At 49.2% G+C, this 17,576-nt stretch overlaps 1 protein-coding gene across 2 annotated transcripts in view; it reads left to right on the top strand.

Moving 5' to 3' along the window:
- The window catches only part of GALNT9 (polypeptide N-acetylgalactosaminyltransferase 9), a 118,658-nt gene that overhangs the window by 22,898 nt on the left and 78,184 nt on the right, over positions 1 to 17,576 (top strand). For both annotated transcript variants that reach the window (XM_006045542.4, XM_006045543.4), the window contains one exon: positions 12,256 to 12,436. In XM_006045542.4, the coding sequence (XP_006045604.1) occupies positions 12,256 to 12,436 (181 nt within the window). The remainder of the gene's footprint in view (positions 1 to 12,255; positions 12,437 to 17,576) is intronic.

The following is a 17,576-nucleotide window of genomic DNA, read 5'->3' as shown; positions in this document are numbered from 1 at the left end:
GAGCTGGAGAAGCTTCCTGAACGCCAGCGGGCAGCTCATTTTCTGAGTGAGATGTGATGCCCCACTGGGCGTACAGAGAGCTTCTGCGGATCCCCTGACCAGGCTTGTGTTCAATCTAGATGCTGTGACATGGCCGCACTGGTTATCCACCGTCACTTAGTTGGTCCTCAAGCTATGCTAACTGTGAGCGTTCCCACCACCATCCTTACCTCTAACCCCAGCTGAGAGGGGAAAGAGCTGGTATCCGCCCCATGGAGGGAGCCCTTTACCCTCTTGGAGGGGAATTATGCAGCCAGGAGCACCATGGACCAGCAGGTGTCTTTGACGCCTTCTGTCACTCATCCGCAGTGAGGGCCTGGTGTTCACCCCCACGCTGGTCACCAGCCTGGGCCAAGGGGCAGCCAGAGGCCCTGCACTAGTATACTGTCATGAGGGTTGGCTCCTTCCTGCCCGGGTGTAGTGTGGCTCCTTCTTTCTTGAGCCTGTAGTGATAGTTGTTCAGCCACTCAGTGGGGCCCGACTCTTTGAGACCCCATGTCCTGCAGCACACCAGGCTTCCCTGCCCTTCACCATCTCCCTGAGTTTGCTCAATTTCGTGTCTATTGAGTCGGTGATGCTATCCACCCATCTTGTCCTCTGTCGCTCCCTTCTCCTCCTGCCTTCAATCTTCCCCAGGATCAGGGTCTTTTCTAATGAGTCAGCTCTTCGCATCAGATGGCCAAAGTATTGGAGCTTCAGCTTCAACATCAGTCCTTCCGATGAATATTCAGGGTTGATTTCCTTTAGGATTGACCGGTTTGATCTCCTTGCGGTCCAAGGGACTCTCAAGAGTTTTCTCTAACACTACAGTTCAAAAGCATCAATTCTTTGGCACTCAGCCTTCTTTATGGTCCAGCTCTCACATCTATACATGACTACTGGAAAAACCATAGCTTTGACTATATGGACCTTTGTCGGCAAAGTAATGTCTCTACTTTTTAATACGCTGTCTAGGTTTGTCATAGCTTTTTGTCCAAGGAGCAAGTGTTTTTTATTCTCATGGCTTCAGTCACCATCTGCAGTGATTTTGGAATAGTAATAATTGTAATTAAAATGTCCCTGGTGTCAAAATGAAAAACGGATGATCTTTATGAGTCCTCTCTAAGATGCTTCTTTGAGATACTCAGAAGTTTAGAGCATGTGGCTAAGAGGCTGGGTGGCCAGGGAGAGCCTCGGGGCTCTCTGTGAAGTGGGCAGAATGAAAGCACTCGGCACAGAAAGGCCCTTGGGGGTAAAGGAGACAGATGTAGGCTGCACCTGTCATGGCCCGGCCACTGCAGCGACCTCCAGTCCCAGAAATGCAGAGAGGATGCTGGCTTTTGTTTGTCTCCTTTGTCGGATTGTCTGAAAAGTTGTCCAACAGAAGTTTCAAAGGCTGAGCTAATGAATGCAAATTTCCCATTGTTCTCAAAATCACATCTATTCAAGGATGAAATGAGAAGCTTGGGTCACCCTCCCCTGGAGGAGGAAGTGGAGGATTTCAAAACAGGAAAAACCACCCTTCTGCTCTTGAGGAAGCCCAGCGCCTCTGATTCTGCACCTGCATGGGCACGGATCAGCCGGACGACAGGCTGAGCGCCTGTGGGATGTGACTGTTGGTCCACCCTGGCACGCCCAGTTCTCGGATCCGTGTCCCTGCAGGTGGGGTGAGGTTGCATCTGGGTGTAGGTTTCCTGGCGCCACTCTGACAAGACTCCACAGACCCAATGGCCGAAGCAGCAGACGTTGCCCTCTCACGGTCCAGGAGGTCAGATACCTGAAATCAAGGTGTCAACAGGGCTGAGATCCTTCTGAGCCTCCAGGGACAGATCTGTTGCAGAAAGGGGGACCCCTCCCATGGCCTGAGAGTGGGCTCTTGACTAACACTCGGATATTAATTGTCCAAGGAGACACATGTGCTGGCAAAGCAAGAGACTTTATTGGGAAGGGGCGCCTGGGCGGAGAGCAGGAGGGTCAGGGAACCCAAGAGGACTGTTCTGCCCTGTGGCTCTCAGGTTTTGTGGTGATGGGATTAGTTTCCAGGTTGTCTTTGGCCAATTATTCTGACTTAGGGTCTTTCCTGGTGATGCACGCGTCACTCAGCCAAGATAGATGCCAGTGAGAAGGATCCTGGGAGGTGTGGTGTCACCTTTTGACCCTTCCTGAACTCTTCTGGTTCAGTACAGTTCAGTTCAGTTCATTCACTCAGTCGTATCCGACTATTTGCAACCCCATGGACTGCAGCATACCAGGCTTCCCTGTCCTTCACCATCTCCCAGAGCTTGCCCGAACTCATGTCCGTCGAGTTGGTGATGCTATCCAACCATCTCATCCTCTGTCGTCCCCTTCTCCTCCTGCCTTCAATCTTTCCCTGCATCAGGGTCTTTTCCAATGAGTCATTCCTGGTGGGTGGTGGCTTATCAGTTCCATGTTCCTTACAGGATCTCCTGTCGTAAAATAACTCACGCAAACGGTTACTGTGATGCCTGGCCAGCATGGGCGGTTTCGGTCAGTGTTTCCCCTGAAAGACCCCTCCTCCCTCTCTCAGCTCCTGGCGGCCCCAGGTGTCCTGGGCTCATGGCCACATCACTGCTGTCACCACTTCTGCTCGCCATTGCCTCTGTGTGTGTCCCAAATTCCATCTTACATAAGGTCCTAGTCACTGGGGCCCCATTCAGGATGACCTCATCGTAACTACATCTGCAGAGACCCTCTATCCAAATAAGTTCGCACCTACGGGTCAGCAGGGTCAGGACCTTGGCGTGTCTTTAGGCGGGGGGGCATGTTTCAACCCCCAACCATCTGCAGAATCTGGTCTTTTGCTTTTTCAGGGGCCCTCAAACCAAGGACAATTAATTGGAACAGGAGCCCCCCAGAAGCAGGGTGGTAAGCAGGGGACCTGGCTGTCCCCCCACACCCACCCCTACCCCCTGTGCCGGTTACTTGGTGGACCTGGGAGTTGGCAGATCTGAGGAGGAAAACCCACTGCAGGTGTGACTCCAGAAGGCCTTGGCAGGCCCTCCCTGACCATAGGTTCAGGGAAATGTGGGCCTCAGATCCCACAGTAACGGCCGAGCCATCTTTAATCTTTACAATTTCTCTCTCTTCGTTTGCCCTCATTTCCTGGGGGATCAATCAATCCTGCCTCTGTAGAAGGAATTCTTTGTGAGAAAAGATGTGAGTCAACGCTAGGATGTGAGAAAAGAGGGGAGATGAGAGCTCCGGGAACCCTGCAGGGAAGCACCGATGTGCGTGACTTTCCTTCAAAGCGAAATCGGATCCATGGGTTTTCAATCAGGGGAGCTGTGACAGATGTCTCCTGCTCCAGAGAACTGTGATGAGGACTATCAGAGGTCCGAGGCTGGCGGGGCTTGCCTCCCTGAGCGGGTGCAGGGGTGCTCTGGAGGGCCAGCCTCTCAGAGCCCCTGCTGCCTCCCCTGGGTCGGCCATCAGCAGGGCCAAGAGGGGCCAGGACGAGGCCCAGAAGTTACCCACCCAGTACCCTGGCCTGGCTCTCAGCACCTCTAGAGCCCAGAAGCAGTGTCTGTACATTATTCCTGTCTGCAGTGCATCATGTACCCTTGAAAAGGTGAAAGGCCATGAGCCCCTGTTCCACACACGGCACAGGTCCTCCACGTGGGATCTCCAGCCAGCATCAGCATCCCTTGGGGGCTTCTCAAAGGTGTGAGCTCTCTGGCCCACCTGGACCTGCAGAATCAGATACTTTGAGTGGATCCCTGCAGCCTGTGTCCTCCAGGGGGCGCTGCTCTGGATTGATACTGCTACTGCTACTGCTACTGCTACTGCTACTGCTAAGTCACTTCAGTCGTGTCCGACTCTGTGTGACCCCATAGACAGCAGCCCACCAGGCTCCCCCGTCTCTGGGATTCTCCAGGCAAGAACACTGGAGTGGGTTGCCATTTCCTTCTCCAATGCATGAAAGTGAAAGGTGAAAGTAAAGTCGCTCAGTCATGTCTGACTCTTAGCGACCCCACGGACTGCAGCCTACCAGGCTCCTCCATCCATGGGATTTTCCAGGCAAGAGTACGGGAGTGGGGTGCCATTGCCTTCTCTGCTAGATTGATAACTGCTATTCTAAGGGCAGCTGTTCCTCCCTCCTCCAGAGCTCAGTCTCAGGGGTGTGCACTCATGGAGCTGGCTTGCTGGTTCGCTGCCCACCCTAGCTGCCAGGCTCGGTCACTCCTTCTCCATTCACTCTACCAGCTCATGTTCACTCTACCAGCTCATGTTCCCTCCAGGCTGTTGGGGGAGGAGCAAAGAAGAACACAAGCAAGGCTCCTGGGGCTCTGGTTCCAACTGTGACCATGTCCAGCTGGTCCCATCAGCATGTCCACAGTAGAGGCTTAATTATTGTCAACTAGAAAAAAATGCACAACATGAGAGTTTCAAATTAAGTTTTATTTGGGGACAAAATGAGGACTGCAGCCTGGGAGACAGCACCTCTGATAGCTGTGAGAAAACTTTTCCAAAGGTAGGGGAGAAGAAAAGGCAGAGGAACCAGAGATCAAATTGTCAACATCCGCTGGATCATCAAAAAAGCAAGAGAGTTCCAGAAAAACATCTATTTCTGCTTTATTGACTATGCCAAAGCCTTTGACTGTGTGGATCACAATAAACTGTAGAAAATTCTGAAAGAGATGGGAATACTAGACCACCTGACTTGCCTCTTGAGAAATTTGTATGCAGGTCAGGAAGCAACAGTTAGAACTGGACATGGAACAACAGACTGGTTCCAAGTAGGAAAAGGAGTACGTCAAGGCTGTATATTGTCACCCTGCTTATTTAACTTATATGCAGAGTACATCATGAGAAACATTGGGCTGGATGAAGCACAAGCTGGAATCAAGATTGCCGGGAGAAATATCAATAACCTCTGATATGCAGATGATACCACCCTTATGGCAGAAAGTGAAGAACTAAAGAGCCTCTTGATGAAAGTGAAAGAGGAGAGTGAAAAAGTTGGCTTAAAGCTCAACATTCAGAAAACTAAGATTATGCCATCTGGTCCCATCACTTCATGGCAAATAGATGGGGAAACAGTGGAAACACTGGCTGACTTTATTTTTTGGGGCTCCAAAACCACTGCAGATGGTGATTGCAGCCATGAAATTAAAAGACGCTTACTCCTTGGAAGGAAAGTTATGACCAACCTAGATAGCATATTAAAAAGCAGAGACATTACTTTGTCAACAAAGGTTAGTCTAGTCAAGGCTATGGTTTTTCCAGTAGTCATGTATAGATGTGCGAGTTGGACTATAAAGAAAGCTGAGTGCTGAAGAATTGATGCTTTTGAACTGTGGTGTTGGAGAAGACTCTTGAGAGTCCCTTGGTCTGCAAGGAGATCCAACCAGTCCATCCTAAGGGAGATCAGTCCTGGGTGTTCATTGGAGGGACTGATGTTGAAGCTGAAACTCCAATACTTTGGCCATCTGATGCAAAGAACTGACTCATTTGAAAAGACCCTGATGCTGGGAGGGATTGGGGGCATGAGGAGAAGGGGATGGCAGAGGATGAGATGGTTGGATGGCATCACTGACTCAATGGACAAGAGTTTGGGTAAACTCTGGGGGTTGGTGATGGACAGGGAGGCCTGAATGTTGTGGTTCATGGGGTCGCAAAGAGTTGGACACAACTGAGCGACTGAACTGAAACTGAAACATATATATGATTTTGGTGAAGGGGGAATACATGCTACCAAGCACATATTTTTCCAGAAAGTTTCTGCTGGTCTCATGAAGCTTCTTTCTGGTCATGAGAAACAGTCGTCACCATGAAGGATCTTAATGCTTTTCAAGATATGAGGAGATACAAGAATTTGGCTCATAAAATCAGCTCCTGAGAATATCTAAGTATCTGAAGACCTGTCCTCCCAGTTCTCCCCTCACTCAAGCACAGAGTGCCTCATCTCTGCTCTGCACCCTGAACTCCTTTCAGGGGTGTTGAAGGTCAGCAGCTGCAGCAGCACATGACTCAATCCTTGTAGAGGTAGCTGGCAAGTGCCAACTTGTAGCTGACAATATCGAAGGGCAGCCCTGCCCTGATATTCACAGATTCTGCATTTGTGAACCCACTTGCTCAGTAAACTTTATTTATAACCCTCAAATCAACACGCATGGTGCTTTTGTGGTCATTTGTGGATGTGGGCACCTGGCAGATGGCTGATTCAGGGAGTAAAGACATGGAGGGTTTTCTGAGAGGGGGGACCCTCACAGCAGGGATTTCCTTGAATCCTGCACCCCAGGCACCTTGGTCTAGTCCCAGCCCTGCTGTGAGGAGAATCTGTGAGAGGAACCTGGACCCCATTCCGTAGGCAGGGGTTCGGAAGCTCTGGAGAGGCAGCAGCACATAGCAGGGAAGCACCTTCCTATGGTGCCACATTGCCTGCCTGCAGATGCAGGTTCTGGTGCTTGCAAACTATATGACCTTGAGCAGGTCACTTGACCTCTCTGTGCCTCAGTTAACTCATCTGCAAAATGGGGTGAATTATAGCCCTACCTCACAGGGGTGTTGTGGGAAATGAATGTGCTCGTATCTAAAAGATACATGCTACCTGACTGTTACTGTTATTGTCTTTATGTTTGTTGTTGTTTAGTCACTAAACCATGTCCGACTCTTTTGCAACCCCATGAACTGTAGCCCACCAGCCTCTTCTGTCTATGGGATTTCCCAAGCAAGAATATTGGACAAGTGTGTGTTAGTTGCTCAATCGTGTCCGACTCTTTGCAACCCCATGGACTGTAGCTCACTAGGCTCCTCTGTCCATGGGATTCTCCAGGCAAGTTACTGGAGTGGTTGCCATTCCCTCCTCCAGGGGATCTTCCCAACCCAGAGATCAAACTTGGGTGTTTTGCATTGCAGGCAGATACTTTACCAACTGAGCCACCAGGGAAGCCCAAGAATATTGGAACAGGTTGCCATTTCCTTCTACTTTCACCCTATAATGCTGTACAGAAAGCCAAGATGCAGGGACTTCCCTGGAGGTCCAGTGGTTAAGAATCCACCTTCCACTGCCGGGGACGTGGGTTCAATCTCTGATCGGGGAACTAACGTCCCACGTGCCTTGTGGCAACTAAGCCCCCGCACCATGACTAGAGAGAAGCCCTCTAGATGAAATGAAAGATCCCATGTGCCACAACAAAGACCTGACACAGCCAAATAAACAAATATTTTTTTTAAAAATAAAGTCAAGATGCAAACCAAAAAAAAAAGATGCAAACCAAAATATGCATACTTGGGGGAAATTAACAGAATGTCAAAAAAAGCCATCAATACTGTCTTGACATTTGAAAATTCTTCACTAGGTGCGTGGGTGCAGTTACTGATAGAATTCCACTTTGGTCCTCATGGACCCACATTGCCTGGCTCCACAGAGAATGGTATTTACATCATCACCACGTGGCAAATGTGGCCTCCTCTCTCATTTTAGAATCAATGCATGGACCAATCTGCAGAAAGCTCGATTGTAGTTACAGAGCAAAATGTAGATGTTACAAACGGTCTTTTTTTTAAAAAAAAAATATTTATTTGGCTGCACTGGGCCTTGGTTGCTGCATGGGGGATCTAGTTCCCTGATCAGGGACCAAACCCAGGCCCCCTGCATTGGAAGTGTGGAGTCTTAGCCACTGGACCACCAGGGAAGCCCTCAAATGATCTTTGACACCATCAAAGTGACGGCAAAGCTAAATGGAAGATGCAGAGAGAAGTATGTTAAGGTCTTTTCTGTTTTTTGCAATTCAACATTTTATGTTTTTATTTTTATTGTGGTCAGAACATTGAACATGAGATCTGCCTTCTTAACACATTAAAAAAATTTTTTTTAACTGGAGTGTGGTTGAATACAAAGCTGTGTTGGTTTCAGGTGTACAGCCAAGTGAATCATTAACACATTTTTAAGTGCGCAAGGCAGTATTGCTAACTAGGCACAGTGTTCTGCAGTAGACCTCCAAGTTGGTTCAGATATATATGTATCCCTGAAACAAATATATATACACCGAAACTTCATATCATTGAACAGCAACCCTGGGAGTATGCTAATTTCTCATCTAACCTGGTAGGGAGTCCATAGACAGCAGCTAAAGTTGATATTTCCTGAAATAGATCCTTAAGTGTTCCTTTTAAGGTCACAAAAGTAACCATGAGAATAACTAAAAATAATAACATAGCTAAGAAAAATCAAGGGAGGGAGGAAGGGGGACAAGGATGTAGGCAGTAGGACTACATCCTCATCTTTCATGCCAGGAAGGCAAGGGAAATTGTCTCAGGCTGACAGAGCAAGAACTAAACCCATAAAATTATTATTTGTGCCGGCAGTGGACAAAAGGAGAAAGCCTAAAACCGGAAGAAAATTATTTCCTTTGAAGAGAGGGAGACAGCGCAGGAAATGTTAAGTCCTTGTTTTATAACTTTCTGGATGGTTTGAATTTTTCAGTGTGTGCTTTCTGCTTTTGCAAGCTGAAACTGGTGTGAAGGAGTCTGGTTGCCGCTGTCAGGGCCTGACTACATCGGGTCAGGGTCAGCGGGCCCAGGCCCCCCGCTGGCTTCCCTACACACAGTCTCTGGCCCCCATGAGCCGTGAGACTTTCTCTTTAGGTCTGGAAGTACATGTGCCCATGGGAGACATCTATTTACAGATCTTTCAAAGAAAACTGCAAGTATAGTACAGACGTTTAAAAACAGCATGATTATATATATTTTGCAGTATTAAAATAACTGGAAGTGATTTGCGTCATGTGATTTTTCAATTTTACATCCAACAAGTATCCTTCAGTTCAGCATAGATACCAATGCTACATTTGTCATTTAAAATGGAATATTCTGGATCATGGGAGGTCCCTGGAGCCTGTGGCCATGACTCTGGTGAGCACAGGAGCCCCTTGGGTGTATGGAGGAGGGAGGTCAGCCCCCCACATTCCTGCCCTCACTGGGAAGTGTTAAAAGATAAACTGAGGCAGATCACAAATCTTCAGATTAACCCATGGCAGATGCATGGTGATGTATGGCAAATCCAATACAATATTATAAAGTAAAAAAAATAATAATTAAAAAAAAATACAAAGCAATTAAAAAAAACCAAAAAAACAAATCTTAAGATTATATTTGGGCTGGGGAATTCCCTGTTGGTCCAGTGGTTAGGACTCCATGCTTCCACTGCAAAGGGTGCCAGTTTGGTCCCTGGTTGGGGAACTAAGATCCTGAATGCCACTAGACCAAAAAAAAAAAAAAAAAAAAATTGAAAGAAAGATCATGTTTGGACAAAAATTGACTGGAATGGGACAACCTCCAACAGGAAGTGGTAGAGTGCCCCACCCTCAGGAGCTGGAGAAAGTATAGAGAAAAAATGTAGAAACAAAGTAGGTTGTTGATTGGTAGGGCTTAAAGCCCAGCTTTGTGTAGTTAGCTGTGATTGGCTGTGTGTGATTGGGATTTCCATTTCCTAACCTTGAGGTATTCACAGGCTTAGGTTTGGGTTTACTTGCATAGGTATCATGCATTAGACCCCCCAGCCAAGTGGACTTCTTGCTTAATTAATTTAAAACCTTAAGGAGGGAGTGGGTATCACAAGGGAAGAGCCTGATATCCAGTGTGGAGCAGCATGTGACATCAGTGTTAGATATTTCTCAGGTTGGCAGTTCTAGTGGCCTGAACTAAGACCAGAAACTTCTCTGTGAAAGCTAATAAATGCATTTCCAGGATGGGAGTTCACTTCAACCCTTTCTGTCTTAAGCTTCTGCTCCCTGGACCTCACTCTCAAAGCCAAGATGCCCCACAGTCGTCCATCCCAGAGAGAGCAAGGTGTGTGGTCCTTGCTGGTGGGCACTGCTCTGGTCCCTGATTCCCCCTGGGATGATGTCTCCTCTCCTGGCACAAGTGACCAAATAGAACATTCCAGAAGACCGCTCCCCTGACTTGTCCTTCTCAGGCACTCACAGGTCCTTGGCTCCGGTAAGCAGAGGAGACCCTTGGGCATGTGGAGGACGGAGGTCAGCCCTCTCCCAATCCCTGCTCTGGTCACCCCAGGAGGGTTCCTTTTCAGCAAGTGCCACCCTTGTCCTGGAGGTCTCCTGGTGTCACCAGAGAGTAGCTTCATCTGTTCTTGAACTTTTGTAATTTCAACTTTTAAAAAATGCACAGCAAGAGAGTTGCAAGTTAGGTTTTTATTTGAGGCAGAATGAGGACTGCGACCCAGATAGAGCACCTCAGATACTTCTGAGAAACTGCTCCAAGGAAGTAGTGGGGAAAGACAGTATATATGTGATTTTGGTGAAGGGGGAATACAGGAAGTCAAGCACTAATTTTTTTTTTGTAGGAAGTTTCTGCTTATCTCATGAAGTTTCTGCTAGTCCCAAGAAACAGTCGCCACCATGAAGGATTTTAGTGCTTTTCTAGATATGAGGAGATATAAGAGTTGGGCTCATAAGATCAGCTCCTGAGAATATCTATCTGAAGACCTGTCCTGCTGGTTTTCCCAGAGCCCAGAGTGTTGAGGTGGTCTAAACACAGATTGGAAAAGAAATTCCAGACACAGAGCATTTCAGAAGGGAGTGAGTTTATTAAGAATAAAGAGCAGAGATAATGTGGGTGCTGTGAGTGTAGTGGGCCAACCTCCTGACAGACCTGGGAGAGTCGACAGCTTTCATGAGTTAATAGCCAAATTTTATAGCCTCAAGACAAATAAAATGCCTGCTGGAAGGTTGGCATCAGGTGATTGGCTAGGGTGCTGTAGGATGGGTAACAGGATGAGCACTTTTGCCTAACTTGGAGTCAGGAAGCCTGCTGGCGGTGATCAGAGGGGCTTTTGGCAAATTACAAAGGGGGTTCAGGCAGTTCCAGAGAGGACCTTGTTTCTGGGCTTTGCTTATATGGTCTTGGGGCAGGACTCAACAGAGTGCCTTGTTTCTGCTCTCCACCCTGAACTCCCTCAGGGGGTGTGGAAGGTCGGCAGCTACAGCAGCACGTGACTTAATCCTTGTAGAGGTAGATGGCAAGTGCCGATCTCTTCAGTTCAGTTCAGTCTCTCAGTCGTGTCCGACTCTGCGACCCCATGAATTGCAGTACACCAGGCCTCCCTGTCTATCACCAACTCCCGGAGTTCACTAAGACTCACGTCCATCGAGTCAGTGATGCCATCCAGCCATCTCATCCTCTGTCGTCCCCTTCTCCTCCTGCCCCCAATCCCTCCCAGCATCAGAGTCTTTTCCAATGAGTCAACTCTTCGCATCAGGTGGCCAAAGTACTGGAGTTTCGGCTTTAGCATCATTCCTTCCAAAGAACACCCAGGACTGATCTCCTTCAGAATGGACTGGTTGGATCTCTTTGCAGTCCAAGGGACTCTCAAGAGTCTTCTCCAACACCACAGTTCAAAAGCATCAATTCTTCGGCGCTCAGCTTTCTTCACAGTCCAACTCTCACATCCACACATGACTACTGGAAAACCATAGCCAATCTGTAGTTGACGGTAAATAGAATTGTACTTATGTTTTCCTCTGTGCCTTGGGAGGCTTCTTGCTCAACAATACTTTTGAGACTCATCCAGGTTGTTGCATATTTGGTAGTTCCTTCCTTTCCATCCCAAAGTAGCGTTGCATTGTGTGGATGTGCAATTAGTTGGAATTATGAAGATCAACAATATTAAGGATTGGGAGCAGCTGCTTTACATTTTTAAAGTTCACTTATTTTTACTTGACATTAAAAAAACCCAATAGCGTTTGCTTCTTCGAACAGTTTTGGGTTTGCAGAAACACTGAGTAGAAAGTACAGAGAGTTGCCATGTAGCCCCTCCCCTGACTCAGTTTACCCTGTTATTCACACCTTGCATCAATGTGGTACATTTGTTAAGATTAATGAGCCTACACTGACTCATCCTAATTACTCAAAGTCCATAATTTACATGAGGGTTCACTCTTGGTGTCCTACTTGCTCTGGGTTTGAACAAATGTATGTTAACATGTATCCATCATCATAGACAGTTTCACTGCCCTAAAAATTCTCTGTGTTCTGTCTGTTCATTCCTACCCTGAAACCTTGGCACTGGTCCTTATACTGTTCCCATAGCTTTGCCTTCCTGCAATGTCCTATAGTTGGAATTCTGCAATACGTGAGAAATTGGCTGTGCTTGCATCCAAAAGAAAGGGGCTGTCAGGGCGAGGTGGGGAGGAGGGTGGGGGAGGGACACGGTAGGACCTGGAACCTGCCTGACCCCTTCTTTTCTCCCACCAGGTCTTGCCAAGCCCATTGGTCTGGTGGAGGGGCCAGGAGGCCTGGGCCAGGGCGGCATGGCGGCCACACTGCGGGATGACAGCCAGGAGACGGAAGGCAAGTTCGAGGAATACGGGTACAATGCACAGCTCAGCGACCGCATCTCCCTGGACCGTACCATCCCGGACTACAGGCCCAAAAAGTGAGTACGTGGCCTCTCCCACAGGCACCTCCAAGCAGCACCCCTGCAGGCCCGGGCTCCTGGCACCCAGACATTTACAGGGCAGAGCGGAGGGAAGGGCGCCCTGGCTGGCAGGGCCCTCCCCATCTGCCTTCTCCGGGTTCTCTGCCCCCTGTGCCCTGGGTGTCCTCTGCGGGTGCCTACCACAGGACTGAGTCTGGACCTGCCCAAGAGGCTGGGCCTCACCAGCTGATGCTCCAGCTGATGCTTTAGATGGCACAAGTGACAAGTGACACAAGCTTGAAGCATCGGGCTCTGCCAAGTACATTTGTCCTCCCTGCTTTTGGTCCAGGAACTGCGACGGTGGGTGGAGAGTCTGCCTGAAACTAGCCTTGCCTATGTCTAAAAGATATTCCCATGTCTGTCAGTTGCCGCTAAACCCCAGGCCCACTGATCCCCAAAACCACAGCAGTTGAGTCAGAAAAGTCAGACCCACGGATGGCTGTGGCCTTGCCTTCCGTTCCCTTGACTGATTCCTGGTCTCAGACCACTGCATCCTATACTAAAGTTCACTAGGTCCTTTGGCAGAGGTGAGATTGGAACAAAATGCCATACTGAATGGACCTCATTGCTTTAATAAATCACCCAAGCAGGGTGCCTGGGCACTGGGCATGAATGAAGAGTTTGGCCAGACTCCTTGCTGTGGCTCCAGCCACAGCTGGGAATCTAGAACAAGCAAAACACTTTCAGCCACACCTTTCCAGCAGAGATCGGAGTTTAGGCCTAGGCTGGGCTGAGTAGCTGTGTAGTCAGAGTTGATACTGTGGGTCCTGAGTTGGTGACAGGTCATGCCTTGGCCTCTGAAGCAGTCTTTCAGGAAAGGCAGATGGGGGATGGGAGTGTGTCTACTTTTAGCTCCTGTCTTGGTTTACCCCTCTTCCTGCTGTGGCCTCTGAGACAGGACTCTGGTTTATAAAGTGGTCCCAGAAACTCTTCCCAGATGGCTCAGTGGTAAAGAATCTGCCTGCCAATGCAGGAAATGCAGGAGACATGAGTTTTATCTCTGGGTCAGGAAGATCCCCTGGAGAAGGAAATAACAATCCACTCCAGTATTCTTGCCTGGGAAATCCCTTGGACAGAAGAGCCTAGCAGGCAACATTCCATTGGTTTGCAGAGTCTGATGACAGCAGCTGAGCACAAACACACACCCAGAAGTCCTGGGAGGGAATGGGAAGGCTGACGGGAAGGGCTGGACCCTGAGAGGGTGCATCATTGTTGTGGGTTCAGGCGGACGGTGGCAGATCAGTTCCACTGGGGATGGGTGCAGCTATGGAGTTGGCCTCGGGGTTACCCCAGCCTAGGGAGGACCGGGGAGCGGTTCTCCCAGACTCTTCATTCATCCAAACTTGAGGATTTGCTGCAGGGGCAGTGAGGTGAGATGCCCAGAGACCAATTTCCTGGTGCGGGGCAGGGCTGGTGTGCCCACGCGGCTGCAACAGGGAGTGCTGGGGCCTGGGACCTGGTAACCAGCCTGTCTGCCCCATTCTGATTCTATGTCCTCGCCCCACCCTGTCCCTTAGATGTGCTGGTATGTTCCCTGGACAGCTTGGAGCCACACGGTGGGAGGTTAGGCTCCCTTGTGACTCCATCCCAAGAAATTACCTTTCTGTCCCCGTTACAGTCAGAGAGCCTAGAGCGGGTGGCTCCCACCTGCTCCACCACGCGCTGCAGGTGACCGTGCTATTCTATTTTCATCACATTTATTTTCATGGTAACCACTGAAATAGCACAAGTAGTGCCTCTTTCCATTTGCAGGGATGACATAAAGGTCCCCTTTTGAATAAAAAGTGCATTTAGGTGTAAAAAGCCCAATTTGGAGAAATATCCTAAGTAAGAAAGAAGGCAGGGGGTGCCGAGATTGACAGCAGACAGGCATGGACCTGAACGAGTCAGGTTTGGGAAACGCCAGTCTGTGCTCTGAGGGTGCGTGAGCGCGTGCATGTGCTCGCATAAGAACTTATGTGAGTGCGCCCGTGTTCCAATGTGCGTCGAATTCTGAAAGCCACCCCCACCCCCGCCACCCTTCAACTGTGTCCTGACTTTTGGAGAATGACCCCAGTTATCCAGCCAGCAGAGTCAGCACAGCTGCTGGAATTTAGCACCATTCTTGGCTCTGAGCCCCTGGGCAGCCATGGTGTCATTTGGAGGACCCCAAAAGGCAGCTTCAATAACTCACTAAAGGCTCGCAGGGCTCAGCAGAGCTGTTACACATGGGGTGCAGCTTGTTGTCGCTGAAGGACAACAGGAAGGAGTCCCAGATGCCCCTCAGAGCCATGGGGCTCACGGGGACAGTGCCAGATTCTCTCCGCAGTCAGGTGTTAGCGCACGGGGATGTATTGCCATCAGGGGCACCCTTGAGCCTTAGTGTCTGGGTTTTTACTGGCTGACCTCAGTCTCCAAGCTCCTGCAGAGGTCCAGTGGAGGCCCCACATGAACTCGCTTGCAGCAAAGATTATCCTGCAAGGCTCCAGGCTTCTCATCAAGCAGGATGTTCCAAGGGCTCAGAGGTCACCTCCCAGGAGGTACAGAGCCTAGACAAGCCAGACTCCCTCCTGTGACCTCTCCCCATGCACGTGGTCCTAGTGGGGACACCTCAGCTTACTTGGCTCAGAGGTGGTGCCATGCTCCACCTCCCTGTGTCACATGGCATATCGGGTCACAGGACCCCGTCCCTGTGACTCCAGGAGACTTGCAGCCACTGGACGTGGGTCAGAGACAGTAGGAGAGTGTTCCTTCCCCTGCTGCATCTCTTCCTTTACCTCATAGCATTCGTTGTCATGCCTGAAGAAAGCCCTTTCTTACCCTGTTTCCCAGTTACCACATCCTTTCTGTGGTTCTGTGGAACCTTCTAGAACCCTTCCACGCTGCCTCTGTATGGCTGTTCCCCTTGCCCAATAGGCATCGGGCTTGTTTCCAGTCACAAAGAAGTTACGGCGGTGCTGAAGCCTCTGTGATCCTCTGATTCCCCCAGGCCTGCTTTCCAAGTGGTCCCAGCCCTCAGGGCTCAGAGTGACTGGACCTCTTGCATTCCAGACCCCCCAGCCCTGGGCCAAGGGCAGAGGTCTCCCAATGGTCTTGCTACCTCTCCAAACAGCAGAGCAGTGGCAGTTATAGAACAGATGAGAATCTGCCTGTAACAGACTTGCTCTTTACCTCCTCCAAATCCACTTCTCTTTCTTTGGGTAGTAGCTCCGAGTTCAATGCGGGGACCAATGGAAACCTCCCACTTCTGCTGGAGTTGGTCACATGACCCAGGGCTAAGCCAATCAGAGCTTATGGTCAACTAGCCACAGTGATTGGATCAGGAAGATCACATGGTCTACAGCAGTTGAGAATGCGTCTTGCAATTACTTGAGGCCATGAGGAAAAGCCAAGCTTTTACCCCCCAAAGTAAAACTGCAAGTTTAGGAGCCTGGGGAGCTACACCGTCTTATCAACAGGAAGAGCTTGAGCTCCCAGGGCTCACCTGCGAAACCCAATAAAAAGTCCAGTGCAGGGTAAGGCAGAGCTGGGAGGTGGAGAGGAACTGGGTTCTAGTGTCATGCTATGAGCACCTGGATCCAGCTGTCCCTGAATCCACTTGCAATAAATTACCAATAAATGAAAAAATAAATCCTCTAGACTCTGCAGTAAATTAGAATATGCACACATTCATTGTTGTTTTAGTTACTAAGTCAAGTCCAAGTCTTTGCAACCCCAGGCTCCTCTGTCCTTCTCTGGGGACAGGAGCTTCTGTCCCCAGGCTCCTCCTGGGATTTCCCAGGCAAGAATACTGGAGTGGGTTGCCATTTCCCTCTCTAGGGTGGTCTTCCTGGTGCAGAGATGGAATCCATGTCTCCTGCTTGGCAGGTGGATTCTTTACACCTACATGTGTATATTTAAATTTTTTGCTCAAGCAAATTTGCATTGGCCTTTCTGATTTTTAAGTGGAAAGTGCTCCACCTGATGTGTGTGGTGTGTCACTGCACACCCTCCTGTCCTTGGAAGCACCTCCCGGGTCTTGCTGGGCCTGGGATCTGCTCGAGCAGCAAGAGCAATTCTGACTTTCCCTTTGAGGATTCAGACCCGCCCTCCCCTCACAGAGCAGGCGGGCCACCTGTGAGGAACCTCAGTCTGCCAGAATAAAAACTGACAGAGCGATCAATCCCAGTTGTCATTCTCATATTACAAAAGAAGACATCAGGGCGAACTTTGAAAGAGCTGACACTTACAATCCACCTTAATTGATAGAAACCTGATTTACACAAACTCTGATCTGCAGGGGCAGAGCTCTCTGCCTCCCTGAATTAGAGAATGTGGATTATATTTAGTTACTTGTTTGTTTATATACAAATTCTTCCCTCAAAAAAGAAATGAGAAGTCTTTGGCACCAGGCGCCCCTATCCCCATGGGCAATGTGGCTGGGGAACTAGAAATAAAAGGAGGCCTTCCCATTCCCCTCCCCATGCCTCTCCTTCATGTCCCTCCCCCATACCCTTCCACCTCTCCCCTCCTGCCCCATATACTCTACCCTGGGCCTCTCTCGAGCTTATTGCCTCCACTCAGCCCAGAGCTTCCCTCTATGCTCAGCGGACTGCATCCAGGGGAGTATTCAAGGCCTCATGAAAGCATTGCATAAAACATGGGCCCCAGTTTGCTGAGTTGGTAAGACTTAAAACCCAATTTAAAATGACTTAAGGAAAAAAAAAAAGGAATTTATTGGCTCAGGCACTGAACTGTAGGCTTTCAGGTGTGGCTTGATCTAGGGGATGCTGCTGTTAGCCATCAGCTCTGCTTGCCTTTAAGTCGGCCCCAGGATCAGTCGGGATCCTGGAAGGAAACTGATGGCATCCTCAGGTGGGATGTAGGCAGAATCTAGGAAACCCACGAGGGATGTTGAGGCATCAGAGAGTACAGCAATAAGTGCTCAATAAAATGCAGTATTCTTGTGCTTTATGTTCTGCAGTGGGGTGGGGGAGTGTCAGAAAATCTTTTCTGAAAAAGGCCATGTGTTAAAAATAAAACAAACCCCTCACTGTTTACTCTCACAATGATACCACACTCACAAGAATTATGGTATCAGATGTGTAAGTTTTCCCACGCTGACCAATTCTCTGACACC

This window comes from Bubalus bubalis, chromosome 17 (genome assembly GCF_019923935.1).
Source record: "Bubalus bubalis isolate 160015118507 breed Murrah chromosome 17, NDDB_SH_1, whole genome shotgun sequence".
In the NCBI taxonomy this organism is placed as follows: Eukaryota; Metazoa; Chordata; class Mammalia; order Artiodactyla; family Bovidae; genus Bubalus; species Bubalus bubalis.
The sequence above is the reverse complement of the archived record's forward strand: the minus strand, read 5'-3'. Positions and strand labels throughout refer to the sequence as shown.